The sequence below is a fragment of the Natator depressus genome, chromosome 8 (assembly GCF_965152275.1).
Source record: "Natator depressus isolate rNatDep1 chromosome 8, rNatDep2.hap1, whole genome shotgun sequence".
Lineage (NCBI taxonomy): Eukaryota > Metazoa > Chordata > Testudines > Cheloniidae > Natator > Natator depressus.
The window spans coordinates 52,069,488-52,086,923 of NC_134241.1; the positions used below are offsets into that span (position 1 = coordinate 52,069,488).

The window sequence follows — 17,436 nt, forward strand, 5'->3', positions numbered from 1 at the left end:
TTTAATCACTGTAGATGGGTGCTAAGAGTCTGCACAAGGGGAAAGGTGAGGAGTCCTCCCCACAGGCTGGAGAGTGGGAGGGGAGATGCTATATGGGAGCTACTCCAGCCCAATGGCTAAAGTAGCCTCTGTCACCCTTGGTCCTCCTCTGCTGCAGGAAGGATTGGAAGATCCGGCCCTCTCCTCTTGTGCAGTGAAACTGCATGCATCCCACAGCTATGAAACCATCTGCACCTATGAACCAGGTGGTAGGATCTGCCCCTTAATAAGGAAAGGACAAAGCTCCGATTGAGACAGATAAAGAGAAAGCACAACGTGAGGATAAAAGGTGACTAAGACAGTGTTATTCAGACAGCAGGGCCACCATTGTTTGTTAAAATAAGCAATGATATATTTCAATTGGGGTGACAGGAATGGCTGTGTTTGAAATAAGAGGAACAATGGACTGTACATGAAGGGGCATGTGGGGAAAAGTCACAAAGTATCAGACTGAATGAACCCTGTGTCCAGACACCCCAGAATTTAGGCAGATTTAGATCCAGATCCAAATTCTGCATCTTGGGCTGATCTCTACAATCATTTTGCTATCCTGTTGCTGTCCTTGTGGTACGGGTCTGAAGGAGGACCAGGCACAAATACTACCCGAGCGACAGGTGTCACTAATTACACAGCGATTATAAAATGATGACGATAAATTATTTAATTTAGGAAAATATTCTGGTAGATTTATCAGCCTTTTTTCTTCACTCTCTGCACATCAGCACTGTGTATCATTTTAGTCTCTGTTTGTCTCTTTTGTATCGATCACAATTTTCACTAAAAAGACTACACAAAAACTTTAGACCCTTAAGTCAGGTTTTTACAAGTCAAAGCTAATTACGATTCAACTGCAGGAGTGACACATGCCATAGTTTCAAGAAGTAGGAGAGATGCTCTTTGTTTGTTAAGTGCAGAACCTCTGAGGCTGGTGCTGCCAGCATAAGCTACGCTTGTAACTTATTCGTTGTCAGTTCAAGCCACAGCAATCTTCTCTAAAAGAAAAATTCACTGTACTGTTTCTGCAACATCCTCCTGTCCCACACGGCCTGTCCAGGATAGGAAAGCCAGTGCTCTTTCATACGATTCCTCCAACGCATTACTGCTAACAGGTCCAACAGCCACATTTCTGGCAACTGAGATTCCTTGGTATGCTACACACTACCCTGCATCCAGAACAGGACTGCAAAAGACTTTATACAGAAAGTGAATCACTAACCAAAGGGAAAAGGAAGGGTTCACAGTGAGATTTAAGGAAGGGAACTGAGTCAGCGAGTGCAATGGAGGAAGAGTGTCCCAAACATGGACAGATGGAGCAGCCCAAGTGAAGAAAGCCCTGTTAACCATGCAGAGTGGAGGAGACACAGAGGGAGCCAAGAATGGAGAGAGAAGGTGAAGGTGGGGTCCAGACAGATGTTAGGCGACAGTAAAGGTGAGAGAGGATGGGGCCTCCCCCAGTGTAGTCCACAGTGCTACCAGGCCAACACCAGCACATTAATATGATGAGATTCTAAAGATCACTTGCTGAAACATTTGCACACCACTTTCCCACACTTTTCACTGGGATTTGCTGTTGGAGTTAGCCGGCCTGGTTAATCCAGCTCCAGTTTCTGGACAGCTCCCTGCTTCCACTTCTTCTGAAATTTGCTTTACACATATTGTTTATTCAAACAGAAAACTCATGCAGTTAATAGGCAAACATGTAAATCCAAAACCAGCTTACCATAATGCAGTGCGGTCTGGCCTTCGTCATCCTGAAAAACAAAGAGACCTGGTTTTAGAGGCACATGCAGGTTCTAGGGGTATAAATAAGTTAACAACTAACCAGTCAGAGCAATTTATTAAATTAACGAGACAACTAGCACACAGCACCATGCTAAACAGCAGTCAGAATTCTACTGAATCTTCTGCCTTTCATGGGCTCAGCACACTGTGAACACACGTCAGCAACTCATAAGAACGCCTAGTGACATCACAACGCCAACGTAATGCAGTTCAGAGCACGGATACTTCTAGCTCCGAAAAATCAAGGATTCCAGCACCACAGCCAAACGCGGGGTCCCTGGCCAGTCCTGCGACTGCAATGCAACACTGGAAGGAAGGAGGCTGAGTGCATTGCCAGAGGCGCTCTCCAAGCAAGATCTCTGACAGCTGTTCAGGTGAAGGCAAAGCTCCCAGGCAGCTTTTCAAAATTATTAGAGGGATAACCTCAATGTCAAAGCCAATATTTCTTCTCTCAATAAAGCAGGCTCTATGAGCCAAGACTGCATATGTGCTACTGCTTTAGAGCAAAATGGATGCAGTCTTAGCCTCAGAATTCCTGCTGGCAATTAAGGGTAATATTTTCAAAATAGACTAGGTGACTGACTGTGCTCCTAGGTGACTTAGGAGCCTTTCACTGTTGAAGATTTCCCCCTAAATCATTACTATATGAAGAGCTTTGAGAGATGTTTATGATTAATATTAAAAATGAATTCTTGTGCAGTTTTCAGAAGTCAGTGCAAAACTGTCCCCCACCCAGCTGGTCAAACAAGTACAGAAAAACATAACATCAGTCAAACTGTATGAGTCCTGCGCTGTGCTGTGCTGGTTCACGAGAGCCAAGGGGAAGAGCTGCAGAGAGCCTCTTCTCCTTGTGCAAAATTCCATCATAGCGTGTGTATCTGAGCATTGTTAGAAGCATGTGCAGCTAATGGATCAGCCTGCACAGCACACCCCCAGGGGAACACAGCCGGCAAGTTCAGAGGCACGTACAGGTCTCAAAGCCGAAAAGCACAAATGCAGTCACCAGAAGCCAGTGCTTGCCAGCAGATGGTGGGTATGCATGTTGCACCTGCTAGAAAGAGCAGCAGCGAGCACCCCACAGTGCAGCACCCTGAAGAGCAGGGTGCTCGTGTCAGAAGATGAACCAGTTGCATCTCTGCTTCCCATTGAGTTATTAGCCACAGCAGGGTCTGGCTCTTTGCAATGCTCTCCTTTAACCCCCATTGACTTGCAGAATTTTAATAATAATTTGGTCACTTTTTAATAACCATCTTCTTTGGGATTATACTGCAAGCTCTGCAGCCTGTCCTGCCCTCTGAAGCAGTGGAAGAGAAAAGAACTGAAAAATAAACTGAAAACACAAAACTGACTGTTTGGAGATTTGTGGTTTCTGAGCATTTGTTGACAGACCAGAGATTGCTGTAACATTTTTCAGCCTAGGAGATTAGGAACAACTGTGTTTTCGGAGATTCTGCATTCAAATTGGAACAGACAAGTATTTCTGTCCCAGCCCAGGTCCACACCTAAACTTAGGTCTACCTAGCTAGGTTGCTCAGGGATGTGAAAAATTCACACATACCCCAAGAGATATAACTAAGTCAATCTAAATCCCGGTATATACACCGCTAAACTGATGGACGAATTCTTCCCTCAACCTACCTTTCGCCTTGTGAGGGGGTGGATTTACTACAATGGAAAAACCTGTTGCTGTAGTAAGCATCTACACTACAAGCACTACAGCGGTGTAGTTGCAGATATGCTGCTGTAGTGTTTGTAGTGTAGACAAACCCTCAGTAACAACAGTACTGCAGCTTAAGCATCAAAAAGGGCCTTGTCCCTTTTCCTCTGAGTTGCTGTAGCGAGTGCAAACTTAAGAACACAAGAGCAGCCATACTAGGTCAGACCAAAGGTCCATCTAGCCCAGTATCCTGTCTTCCGACAGTGGCCGATGCCAGGTGCCTCAGAGGGAACGAACAGAACAGGTAGCCATCAAGTGATCCATCCCTTGTTGCCCATTCCCAGCTTCTGGCAAATAGAGGTTAGGGACACCATCCCTGCCCATCCTGGCTAATAGCCAATCATGGAATTATCCTCCATGAATTTATCCAGTTCTTTTTTGAACCCTGTTATAGTCTTGGCCTTCACAACATCCTCTGGCAAGGAGTTCCACAGGTTGACTGTGCGTGGTGTTAAGAAATACTTCCTTTTGTTTGTTTTAAACCTGCTGCCCATTAATTTCATTTGGTGACCCCTAGTTTTTGTGTTATGAAAAGGAGTAAATTACACTTCCTTATTTACTTTCTCCACACTAGTCATGATTTTACAGACCTCTATCATATTCCCCCTTAGTCGTCTCTTTTCCATGCTGAAAGTCCCAGTCTTACTAATCTCTCCTCATACGGCAGCTGTTCCATACCCCTAGTCATTTTTGTTGCCCTTTTCTGAACCTTTTCCAATTTCAATATATCTGTTTTGAGATGGGGTGACCACATCTGCACACAGTATTCATGATGTGGGTGTACTATGGATTTATACAGAGGCAATATGATATTTTCTGTCTTATTATCAATCCCTTTCTTAATGATTCCCGACATTGTTAAATTTTTGAGTGCCACTACACATTGAATGGATATTTGGCGAGGATATGTAAATTTATATCTATAGTATACACCACACACAAAATAACAGAGGTAATTAAGGACAACATTCACTGACTATTCAACACTAAGGGCTTGGCTACACTTGTGAGTTACAGCACAATAAAGGAGCCCCAGGAGCACTAGCTCACTACCCGTCCACACTGGCAAGGCACATAGAGCGCTCTGACTCTGTGGCTACAGTGCTGCTCGTACTCCACCTCAGCAAGTGGAATAATGTTTGCTGCACCCCCGCTGGAGTGCCGCGGCGCCACTATGGACGCCCTGGTCCTATAGTGCGCTCTGATCAGCCTCCAGAAGTGTCCCACAATGCCTGTTCTAGCCACTCTGGTCATCACTTTGAACTCTACTGCCCTGCCCTCAGGTGACCAACCGTCAGACCTGCCCTTTAAATCCCCTGGGAATTTTGAAAATCCCCTTCCTGTTTGCTCAGCCAGGCGTGGAGTGCTCTCAGCGAATCTTGCCAGGTGACCATGCCTCCACGCGCCAGGCAATCCCCAGTATGGAGCAATGGTGAGGTGCTGGACCTCATCAGTGTTTGTGGGGAGGAAGCTGTCCAGTCCCAGCTGCGCTCCAGCCGTAGGAATTACGATAACTTCGGGCAGATATCAAGGGACATGATGGAAAGGGGCCATGACCGGGAGGCACTACAGTGCACGGTTAAAGTTAAGGAGCTGCGGAATGCCTACCGCAAAGCCTGCGAGGCAAACAGCCGCTCCAGTGCTGCCCCTGCGACCTGCCATTTCTACAAAGAGCTGGACGCGATACTTGGGGCCAACCCCACCTCCACTCCGAGTACCACCATGGGCCCTTCAAAGCCCAGTTCAACAAGGCGGGAGGAGGAGGAGCAGAAAAGCAGGAGCGAGGGTGCTGAGGTGGAGGAAGACACCCCGGAATCCCTACATCCATGCAGCCAGGAGCTGTTATCAAGCCAGAAGGAAGGTAGCCGGTTGTGGCAGCCGGTGCTTGGAGAAGGACAAACACCAGAGGAGGTGCCCAGTAAGTGGCTTTTATTTTGGGAAGGAAGTTGTTCAGTGTAGGCTCTTGGAGCGAGGAGGGTTAGGGCCGTATGCATGCCTAGATGCAGAACAGGGTGTTGATGTGCTCTCTCACATCGTGGTAATCGGCCTCAGTGATCTCTGCAAAGGTCTCAGCCAGAACTTGGGCAATGCGCTTGCACAGGTTTCTCGGGAGAGCCACTGTAGTCCTTGTCCCAGTAAGGCTAACTTGTCCGCGTCACTGTGCCGTGCGGGGCGGGAGGACCATTGCTGCACACAGGCAAGATGCATATGGGCCAGGGTGGAATCCGCATTGGAGTAGAAGACCCTCCCTTGCTTCCCAGGTCACCCTCAGCAGCGAGATATCTTCCAGGACGAACTCATCCTGTGGAAAATGTGGGGACAGTGTTCAGTATAGGGGCCCCCTGCAGCTGTTGGCTCTTCCCAAGGCACAGAAACCCAGAGGACAGTACAGCCGTGAAACAATCAGTCACGCTGGACCCTGTACTTACTCACCATTTTGGGGCTCCCGTGAGTTATGTGCGCTCGCTTTGGGACGGGCAAATTATGCTATTGTGTAGACAGTGCTTGCCCTTAAGTACGGGGGAATCACAACTCCGTCTGGTGTGAACAATGCTGCCTCTGTTAAGTCTTGCATTTTGCCTTTACAGATGCAAGCTTGAGATCTCAGCCATCCGTGTTATCACCAGCCAAAAGACTCCAAAGAATCAGAAAGAGGCCACATAGAAGCAAGGAAGACGTTACATGAAGTAATGCTGCATTCAAGTAATGAAAATCGAAAAGTGCAGGAGTGGCGAGACAGGGAAAGGAGGATCTGCCAGCAGAATGAGGAGCACTGGCAGAAAAGTGCAGTGCTCCAGCAGCAAAGCACGGATCGGCTGATAAGCATAATGGAGCGCCAAGCGGACTCGATCCAGGCGCTCGTAGCCATGCAGGTGGAACACTACCGTGCTCGACCCCCCCTGCAGCCCTTGTCCCAAAACTCTTTCCCTTGTGCCCCCATGTCACCTCCAACCCACGCTCCCCAACATCCAGGTTCTTACCGCGACCAGCTGCCTCCCCAACACCTGTAGCTTCACCACCCAGCCCTGAAAACTACGACCCTTACCCTCTGCCCTCAACCCCCATCACCATGCAGTATAGCCATCCTGAAGTGCAGCACTCACTGCATAGCACTCCAGACAGGAAGGCTGAGTATGATAACAGGACATATGCAAACCTGTGATTATACCGCTCCCCACCCCACCCCCTTGCCCTTTCTGTTTCCCAAGCAGTTGTGTTTCTTTTCAATAAATGAATTTTCTTTTCAATAAATGGATTTTTTTGGCTTTGAAAACATTCTTTATTATTGCATAAAGTAAAAGATACCATAACCCAGGAAAGAAACAGGCTCTGCAAGTCAGCATAGCAAACACAGATTCCTACTAACATTGGAACCACTGCACTTCACTACCGTGCAGGGCACCAGACATTACCAGTGGCTTTCAGCCTCAAATTGCTCCCTCAAGGCATCCCTAATCCTTGCAGCCCCGCGCTGGGCCCCTCTAATAGCCCTGCTCTCTGGCTGTTCAAATTCAGCTTCCAGGTGTTGAACCTCCGAGTTCCATGCCTGAGTGAATCTTTCACCTTTCCCTTCACAAATGTTATGGAGGGTTCAGCACACGGATATGATGCGGGGATGCTGTCATCAGCCAGGTCCAGCTTCCCATACAGAGATCACCAGCGGCCCTTTAAACGGCCAAAACCACACTCCACAGTCATTCTGCACTGGCTCAGCCTGTTGTTGAATGGCTCCTTGCTGCTGTCAAGGCTCCCTGTGTAGGGTTTCATGAGCCACGGCATTAAAGGGTGAGCGGGGTCTCCAAGGATCACAGTGAGCATTTTGACTTCCCCTATGGTGATCTTCTGGTCTGGGAAAAAAGTCCCAGCTTGCAGCTTCTTGAACAAGCCGGCATTCCGAAAGATGCGCGTGTCATGCACCTTTCCGGGCCAGCCTGCGTTAATGTCAATGAAACGCCCACGATGATCCACAAGCACCTGGAGAACCACAGAGAAATACCCCTTCCGATTAACGTACTCTGACGCTAGGTGGGCTGGTGCCAGAATTGGAATGTGTGTGCCATCTATCGCCCCTCCGCAGTTAGGGAAACCAATTTAGACAAAGCCAGCCACAATGTCCTGCACATTACCCGGAGTCACAGTTCTTCTGAGCAGGATGCGATTAATGGCCCTGCAAACTTGCATCAACACGATTCCAACGGTCGACTTCCCCACTCCAAACTGGTTAGTTGCCAGCTTCCAGATTGCAATAGCCACCCACTTCTCCACCGGCTGGGCAGCTCTCAATCTCGTGTCCTTGCGCCACAGGGTGGGGCGAACTCCTCACACAGTCCCATGAAAGTGGCTTTTCTCATCTGAAAGTTCTGCAGCCACTGCTCGTCATCCCAGACTTGCAGGATGATGTGATCCCACCGCTCGGTGGTTGTTTCCTGAGCCCAAAAGCGGCGTTCCACTGTGATGAGCATGTCCGTGAATGCCACAAGCAAACTCGAGTCATATGTGTTACTCGAGTTGATATAATTGTCGGATCCCTCACTGTCACTTTGGATCATAAGGAATAACTCGACTGCCAAATGTGACGTGCTGGAGAGGCTTGTCAGCATACTCCTCAGCAGTTCGGGCTCCATTCCCGCAGACCAAAAGGGAAGACAGAGTGCGCAGTACAAAAAACATTGAAAGATGGTGCCAAATGCGGATGGAAGCACAGGGATTGCTGGGATGAGAACCGTTGCATCAAGGGGCATTGGGACAGGACCCAGAATGCCCTCCCCACCCCCCGCCCTTCCCACAAGCCACAGTGCCAGAATGGGAAGAGGTGCTCTGAGGGATAACTCCCCATAATGCACTGCTCCCAATGCCGCTGCAAGTGCCACAAATGTGGCCACGCCGGTGCGTTTGTTCCTGTCAGTGTGGACAGACTGCAGCGCTTTCCCTACTGCGCTCTCCGAAGGCGGGTTTAACTCAAAGCGCTCTACATCTGCAAGTGTAGCCATGCCCTAAGGCCTGGTCTACACTTCAGAGTTAGGTCGACGCAAGGCAGTGTTCGTCGACCTACCTCTGTAAGTGTCCACACTGCCATGTTCCTCCTGATGATATAAGTCACCCACTACTCCGACTTAATAACTCCACCTCCACGAGAGGCATAGTGCTTAAGTCAATGTAGTTAGGTCCATGCACTGTCAGCGTAGACACTACGTTGCTTATATTGACTATTGCTGCCTTTCACAAGCCATCCCACAATGCCCTATACTGGCAGTTAAATCGGTGCAAGCGCTCCTGGTGAGGATGTTGTGCACAGCCGACACAAGAAGTGTACTGTGGACATGTAAAATCAATTTAATTACTGTGGTGGCTGTAAGTTGATGTAACTTAGGTCAACTTAATTTTGTAGTGTAGACAAGCCCTAACAAGACAACAGATCAGATTCAGAGCCCCAGAGAGGTTCTCAAGCACACGCTTGCTTTGGAAGCTACAAAGACTGCACTGACTTCAGCAAGGTATTGGAAATGACTGGAGATGAAGAGGCGGAGACAGTACAAATGAATTATTGGAAAGGCAGAGTTTAATGTGTGTGTGTGTGTGTGTGTGTGTGTGTGTGTGTGTGTGTGTGTGTGTGTGTGTGTGTGTGTGTGTGTGTGTGTGTGTGTGTGTGTGTGTGTGTTTTGGGGGAGGGGATGTGGGTTACACTAACCAAATGAAAGGAGGTGAGTTGAAGACATAGGCATCCTGGAAGAATTCCCTTCAGATATAGTACAAATAAGCTCAACAACCTCAAAACTACTTACTGCAGTGGTCACCAACCCATCGATTGCGATCGACTGGTCGATCCTGGAGCCTCTGCCAGTTGATCATGATCTCTGGGTTGCTAAAGGCGGGTAGCGCAGCGGGGCTCAGGCAGGCTGCCTGCCTGCCGTGGTCCCACGTCGCTCCTGGAAGCAGCTGGCTGCTGGCATGTGTCTGCAGCCCCCTGCGCTGCCCCCGCCCCCAGCACTGTCCCCTTAGCTACCAATGGCCGGAATGCAGGCCGGGGCCGTGCTTGCGGGTGAGGGCAGCACATGGAGAGCCGCTACCCCCCTCCTCCCCAGGTGCCGCAGAGATGTTCCAGCAGCCAACTGCTTCCAGGAGCAGTGTGGGGCCAGGGCAGGCAAGCAGCCTGCCTGAGCCCTGCTGTGCCGCTGGCTGGGAGTCGCCTATGGTAAGCACCTCCCAGCCGGAGTCTGCATTTCGCACCTTCTCCTGCACCCCAACCCCCTGCCCCAGCCCAGAGCCCCCTCCTGCACCCAAACTCCCTCCAGACCCCTCACCCCGTTCTGCACTCCAAACCCCTTGGCCCCAGCCCAGAGCCTGCACCCCCTCCTACACCCCGACTCCCTGCCCCAGCCTGGTGAAAGTGAGTGAGGGTGGAGAAGAGCAAGCGATGGAGGAAGGGGGGAATGGAGTGAGTGGGCCTCAGGGAAGGGGCGGGGTAGATCCTGGGTTGATCTTAAATTCAAAAAGTGATCTTGTGCGCAAAAAGATTGGAGACCACTGACTTACAGTATATGTCCCATGCTAACAGAAATTCTATATACTTTTGTTCTTTATTCTAGAGGTCTGCGTAAAATGTTGTTCCATGAGACTCTCACCGAAGCTGGGTTCTAAAGACATTTGATTTGGAACTTATTATTCCCAGAACTGAGTTTAAGTCTCAGCCTCAGAGAAGCTTTTCTTTAATTAAAATGTTATTTTTAAAAGAACTTTTAATTCGCTGTTCTAGAAACAGAATCTATTATTTACACTGTGATTTTTCCCGAACCTGAATGCTAGCCAAATGCTATTCCAGGTTAGAGTTTTTAGATGTTCGGCTTATGATTTTTATTTTCCCCATGACAATTTTTAATCCAGTGAAATTGAAAAAGCCTAAGCTACGGTCACTCATTAGGGCCTTGAAACGCCCTGACTGCTCCCAATCTCTTTTTGATTTGTCTTCTTGTGGCACCATGACAAATGAAACTTGTGTGTCCAAGCTGCTATGTGCTGGAGAGACATAGTGCTTGACTTAAGATACAGCAATTCTGATCCTTCAACTTAAGGTGCTCCCACCTGAAAACTAATTACAGATAGTGCCATGGACATACGCATCACAGTTCTAGTTGGGGAAATAACATGATATGATTATCATCTAATATTATTAGCCTTCCTGAAACACTCATTGTTTTACAATGAATCAAGAAGTACAGAGGCATTCTTGAAATTAACCCCAGCCAGTCTTTTTAATGCAGGGATCTACACATTTTCCAGGAGCGTGGGCCACATCTCAACCTGCTGAAATATGTGTAAGCACAAAAAAGCCACTAAGTAATTACAATGCAATACAAATGTAACTTTTACTGCACAACGGGCCAGACTGTCCCTTGCCATAGCGCCCAAATGGGCAACGGAGGCTGGCAATGATGACCTGCCAAAGAGATGAGAGCAGGTTGCACCAGAGAGTGCAGCAGGTTCTACCTACTATGCTCCCTGGGACTCTGGGGGGAAAGGTGACCACTGAGCCACGTCTCTCCTGGCGTGGTGGGCTCCACTCTGCCCCCTATTTCTGGCTGAGGTTAAATGCCACAAACTAGCCCAGAGAGCTTTAAATTCGCCGGCAATTTGATCATCCTCTTTGTGATCCCCACTAATAAGTTATAAACACATCTACAGTTATAATTCACTTGGATATTATTTGTCATAAGTTTTCAGGTGAAAGGACTATAAAAGCTCCACAACGGCCGCCACTATAACTAGCTGTACAGGACCACAGCTGCTTCTGTGTGATCCTGACAGGAGGCCGATGAGTCAGCACCATGGGAGATTTGCAATCCTAATTTGAAATCTGTAACAAGGAATACATATAACCAAATGGAAATGAATGCCATGGAGGAGTAAGTGAAAGATTTTACTTATCTACTTTGCAACTAGACTCAGTTAATTTTTCTCCATTTAAATTGATTATGATTTTTATTTGTTTGTTTCATTTCAAGTGACCAAGCCAGAGGAGGGATGTTTGTCATCGTTATTTATATCCCTCTCCCTCTGCTTTATCTTAAAGGATTGCCTAAATGTAATTTATATGGAACTGTAACTATCCACAAGACCTAGAGTCTATTGATAAATGCTGAAACTGCTAATTAGATAGAAATTTATGTCGATACCACATGTTCCCAAACTATGGTCCCTAGAAATTTGGTTGGTCACATACCACTAGTTCCCCCCATTTTCTGTCTGCTAATTCACATTAAATCCACATATATTAATTTCCTAATATTTGCTTTCCATGTAAGCGGTTGTGATCTTCTACCTGTATATCATTGTGTAAGATTTTTAATGGAGTCACATGAAAGTCAAAGGTTGAAAAAAAGGAAAAGAAAAAAGAGAAGTCAACGCAACCAAATAAGTGACATTATACAAAAGGGAGAAAAGTCCAACTCAAAGCACTAATATTTAGCTTTCTATAGAGCTTGCGCTATACTTTCAAAGTGCCATCCTAATGAATCTCTCCCACAGCCTCTGGTGAATGATACCCCCACTTTACAGATGAAGGAAATGAGAAACAGAGAGGTTTAGCGACTGGACCCAAGTGAATCAGTGGCAGAGCCAGTACAGGAAGACGGAAAAAAAAAACTCAGGAAAAATACAGAAAACACAAATAAATGAAAGATAAATATGCAGCAAAATGTCTGAGAAAGCCAGTGAATCCAAAACTGACCCGCACTTCCTCACACACAAATTATGGAAAACATTATGTTCCATTCCAAGCTTTCACCTGCACAACATAATGTCATTTCTCGAGCTCTGAATTTGTGCAGCCCATTTTACATCCTTTTGTTACACTTGGCCATGGTAGGTAGACAGCTACGGCTGTATGGATTTGAAAGGAGATGAAAACTTTTCCTCCTAGTAAAACGATGTATTATAACAATAAATCATGTTATCTATGTGGTACCTATTAGCCACAGCATTCTAAGTGTTTCACAAAACTACAATGCAGTTAAGACTAGATTTAAAACATGAAAATTTGCCAAATGCTTTTGCAAATAAGGTCTGGAAGAGCCGATTTCTATGACTTTTCTCAAAGCAGAAGAAAGGCCATTCCAGAGGTCTGGGGCTGCTGGTGCGAAAACACAGGCAGCATCTGTTGTACCCACACATGCCCCGGAGCCAAATGCCCTTTCCCTCCAACCTTGCCAGGACTTGATTTTGCAAGGTGTTAAACATCCCATATGAAGTCTATGGGAAATGAAGGCAGATGCTCAGTGTCACAAAGGAAGCACTTGACTCCTTACAGGATTCAGGCCACAGAACAGTACCCAGGGTATCAGTAGGCTGGTAAACATGTGGGACCCCTAGTGTTTAGATAGAACATGTTTCCCGAACACAAACGTCTGTACTGAAAATCTTACGCTGTCTCCAACCTCTAAATCAAACATCACTGATTCTTTTTCTACGCAGTCACAAAATTAATAATAGTATATTGACCTTTAAACAATCAGAGGACAGTTTAGTACATCTACAGTATGAAGTTACAGAATAAGCAGCTACCGTCATTTTATAGAAAGTTAAACCCTAGGAGTCTTGACTCTAGCTGTGGACGAGAAGGGTGGGGGAGAGCCTGAAGCCAGTCACCTGCACAGAAATACTCTAGATTATCTAAGTGACATAAAAAAGCACCCATCCTGCAAACTAGCATATGATGCAAATTCAACAGAACAGCAGAGAGGAATTAGATTTGAAAGGTGTGTGCTCATTTTCCGGCACCACAAGGAATCCCTAAACTAAATGAGAAGATTGACCAGGGGAAGGAAGTTGCCTTGGTGTATTATGACTACTGGTTAAAAAATATACATATACTGTAATACAGATGCTTGTAAGTGCTTACTTTTTGGGAACCACTGTGTTACACTGGAATTGGCCGTTCCACAGTGATCTAACCTGCCTCTAAAAAAAAAATAAAATAAAAAAAAAATCTCAAAGGTTCACAAAAATCATCAAAACACACACACAGAGAGGCTCCAGTAGTTTCATAGTGTTCAGTGTCTGCAACAGTTGTCACCATAGGAAAATCCAACTACCAGTGAGCAACTTTTTGGATAACAGGATTTTGTTGTGCTCATGAGTAATGTAAGCCCCCCCTTCCCCCCCCCCCCCCCGCAAAAAAAATCAAGACAAGATGATGTTTAAAGTGCAGATGGGCCAACTGTCTTATCAAGTAAGTGGCACCTACAACTACTGCACATCAATTTAACATAACAGGAGATAGAATTGTATGAGTGTTTGCATCCCATGCTTATCTTGGGGAATTTTTGTAACAATATTTACTGTAAAAAGTACGTCTGTCAAACGATTAAAAAATAATTGCAATTAATTACAAGATTAAAAAAATAGTCACGATAGATCAGTTTTAATTGCACTGTTAAACTATAACAGAATACTAATTTAAATTATAAATATTTTTGATGTTTTTCTACATTTTCAAATATACTGATTTCAATTACAACACAGAATACAAGTGCACAGTATTCACTTTATATAATTATTTTTGATTACAAATATTTGCACTGTAAAAATAAGAAATTGTATTTTTCAATTCACCTCATACAAGTACTGTATTGCATTCTCTCTATCATGAAAGTGCAATTTACAAATGTAGAATTATTTTTATTTTTTACATACCTGCACTCAAAAACAAAGTAAAACTTTAGGGCCTACAAGTTGAAGCATACAAGTTACTAAAGGTGCACGTGGGCTGATTTGGGGCACCATAGTAGCTTTTGGCTCAGCCCCTGCAAACCTTTGAAGATGCATAGGGACTTAGGGGGACTGCTGTACACTTTATAAAACACAGTGGCTGAACTTGCTGCTCTCACAAAGCGAGAAGGATGTGGAACCGTCACATAAGCATTTACTGACTTTTCAATCCTCAACCCTAACAGTGTCATCGTACAGTTTTTTTGTATAGAGTTATGTAAACACAATCTTTCTTCAGAGACGTGTAGTAGTCTTATTTTTCAGCTATACTGTGGAAAGCTCTAAAACACAGCAGGTGCATTCCATGTGAAGGAGAAGGCACAGTCACTGTCCTGAGGCAAACACTGTCTAAAACCAGTCTCTCTATAGATTCAATTTGTTTAATCTGATCAGAATTAGTAAATAGTTCTCCTAGAAGTACGGGAATGAAAGGTTCTGTACAGATTCTCCCTTTGAATTTCAACACCTATGTTCATACTGCAGTTAGAGATGAGTATGAGCTGCAAAACTTGGAGCTATATCTCCGTGAACCCAGACTTTGAAGGAAGAGGAAAGAGGGCATGAGTTCAAATGTGGGGTTTTGACCTGGGCACACCTTTAATTGTTGCATTATTCATATGCATGGATATATAGTATCTGTATATAGGCTCACAAGCGCTCACACAGAATGCAGATGTTCCACTCTTCTTGCTCCCTTTCTAACCAGTGGGCACCGCCCACTTCTGAGCGTTACACACACAGCATGAGACATACTTGCCAGCTCTTCCCAGTGAAGCGGGACAAGCTCTTTTTAAATTTTATGTTACAGTATCATTTTCTAAACTCTGTCCCCACAGACAGAGCTTCCCTTTTTCCATTCATTTCTATGGACTCAAAAGTGCATCCATTTATCGATTTCAAATGTTGGCAGGGATTGCACGAAATAAGAGAGTTTCAAGAGCACTGGGGATTGGCTGGTGAAAAGATAAATATTTACACTAAATCTTTAGAAGGTTAGTATATAAAATGGGAGAGAATAAGAAGGGATCTAAATGAGAAATGGGACTTGTGAGCCGCAAGTATAGATCTTTGCAAACACCTGGCACAGAACTACTCAAGCCAGGAAAGTGAAAAATAGAAAGGAAAATATTTTTCCCTACCTTTAAAAAATGTTTTACTTTTTATTTATTTCCACATTAGGCTTTAGAGTCGCAACAATTTACTTTCATCTCATATTTTATTTTCTCCCCATGAAATTCCTATCTCCTAAATGGATGAGGCCACGAAACGTATCAGAATTTACATGCAAACATATACCAACAAGCAAAATAAAAAGACACAGACTAATGCAATCAATGTGAACTCCATGAGCTACATTTTCAGCTGGCCTTAACACAACCTTTATTTTTGTGCTCCTTTTTGCACATTGTGCTTCCAAAAGTGGACATGCATCCTGTTAGCACAAGCAAAACCCACATTTGTCCAGTCAAATCTGGTAGCTGAGTGACTATGGATGCAAATGGGGGCATGTAAAAATGGAGGCTGAGGTTGAATGTTTGGTATCATGATTTTTATATTCCTCTTAAATGGAATACATGCGTACGTTACACACTATACAAAGCAGAAGACTTTCCCCCTTTATTTTGAAACGTATGCTTACAAAAAAAATTCTTAACAAGTGGACACATGCCCATACCACAAAACCACCATGTTACTCAATGAAAAGGCAAGGGCCTTGGAGACCAATGGAACGATCTCTCACACCTGGAGATGGTCCCCTGATAGGGGTAGAGCAGGAGAAGTTGCCTGGACTATCTCTGTTTTGTGGATGACTGAGGAATTTCTCAGTCTCAAGAGTAGTCAATCCAGCACCTTTTACACCACACTGCTTTGGCACAAGGCTCTTGACTTTATGCAGCATGGTATTCTTCACTTAACAGTGCCTGTAATCCCAAATATTGCTGACTCTAGGACAATGAAGCAGAACTTCAGCTGTGTTTCATCTATTTTTGATTTAACTGAAGCAAAATACACTTGTGACTGCTCAGTTTTACCTGCTGCTTTAGACTGAGTGCTCTGTATTACACTGATTAAGTCAATATTTGTGATGCACTGTATAAATGTTAATGATTATTACTAGATTGCACTGAAGTATGTTGTTGGGAGACTGCATGACTGCTGTCCTCTGGGATTTGCATGATGATAGCCGGGGTATTTTATGAGGCTCTCACACTGAGCGGAAGTGTAATAGTAGAGGCACCAGTGGGGGGTAAGGAAGGCCTGGACACAAAGCTGACAGAGCTTGAGTCAAAACTTTGAACTCCCAATCAGTTTGTAACTCACCTCCCAACCAGTTTTTTTGGGCGTAGGTTAAAGATAAACCAGATTAACTAGGGCAGGATCACATATGCCAGGGTGACCAAACTTACTGGCAGCCGCATATGAGCATCTTAAGAAGTTTAAGAGTTAGGGTGCGCCTGCCGGGGCTCAGGGCTTCAGCCCTGTGGTGAAGGGAATCTTGGGGCCTCAACCCTAAAGCCCTGAGCCCCAGCAGGTGCACCCCAGATAGATGAAGCCCTGAGACACCCCTCCCCACTTGACAGAGAGGCAACATGAGGGGGGGCATGTGGGGTCACCCCCCCCTGATTTTTGCCAGGATTTGCTGGCCCCACTTGGTCACATGATACCACAGGGCCTCCTCCTTGCATGGCAGCTGCCAGTGCTGGCAAGCTGGGAGCTGCAGTGGTGGGGAGAGGCAGCAGAAACAGCTGGGAGGTACAGGGAGAGCTGCTGCTTTTGCTGCTGCCCCCGCAGAGCTAACACAGTAGCACCTTTCTGCAGCTTCCAGCTGTTTGTCACTGCCTCTCCACCCAGAGCTAACCCCTAGGAGCTGCAGGGAGGGGCCTGGGATGTGTCTGACTCAAGCTGTTGATGGGGCCTGAACCTTTAAATTGTGCCCCCACTCTCAGCAGGCACCAGTTGTTTCTGGCAGAAGCCACTAGTCCCACCACCTTATGCAGGGCAAAAGCCTTGAGCTCCCCTGCTCCTGGTTGGGGTGGGGGAAGGGGAGGGGGGAGAGAGAGAGAGAGTGTGTGTGTGGGGGGGGGTCCACAAGCCACACTTTAATTGTAAAAGAGGCGAGCCGCAGTTTGGCT

The 17,436-nt window shown here is 45.9% G+C and overlaps 1 protein-coding gene across 1 annotated transcript in view; it reads right to left on the minus strand.

The window, feature by feature from the left end:
- Nucleotides 1-17,436, minus strand: part of ACBD6 (acyl-CoA binding domain containing 6) — a 135,776-nt gene that overhangs the window by 4,184 nt on the left and 114,156 nt on the right. The window contains exon 7 of the mRNA XM_074962188.1: nucleotides 1,760-1,790. Coding sequence (XP_074818289.1) covers nucleotides 1,760-1,790 — 31 coding nt within the window. The remainder of the gene's footprint in view (nucleotides 1-1,759; nucleotides 1,791-17,436) is intronic.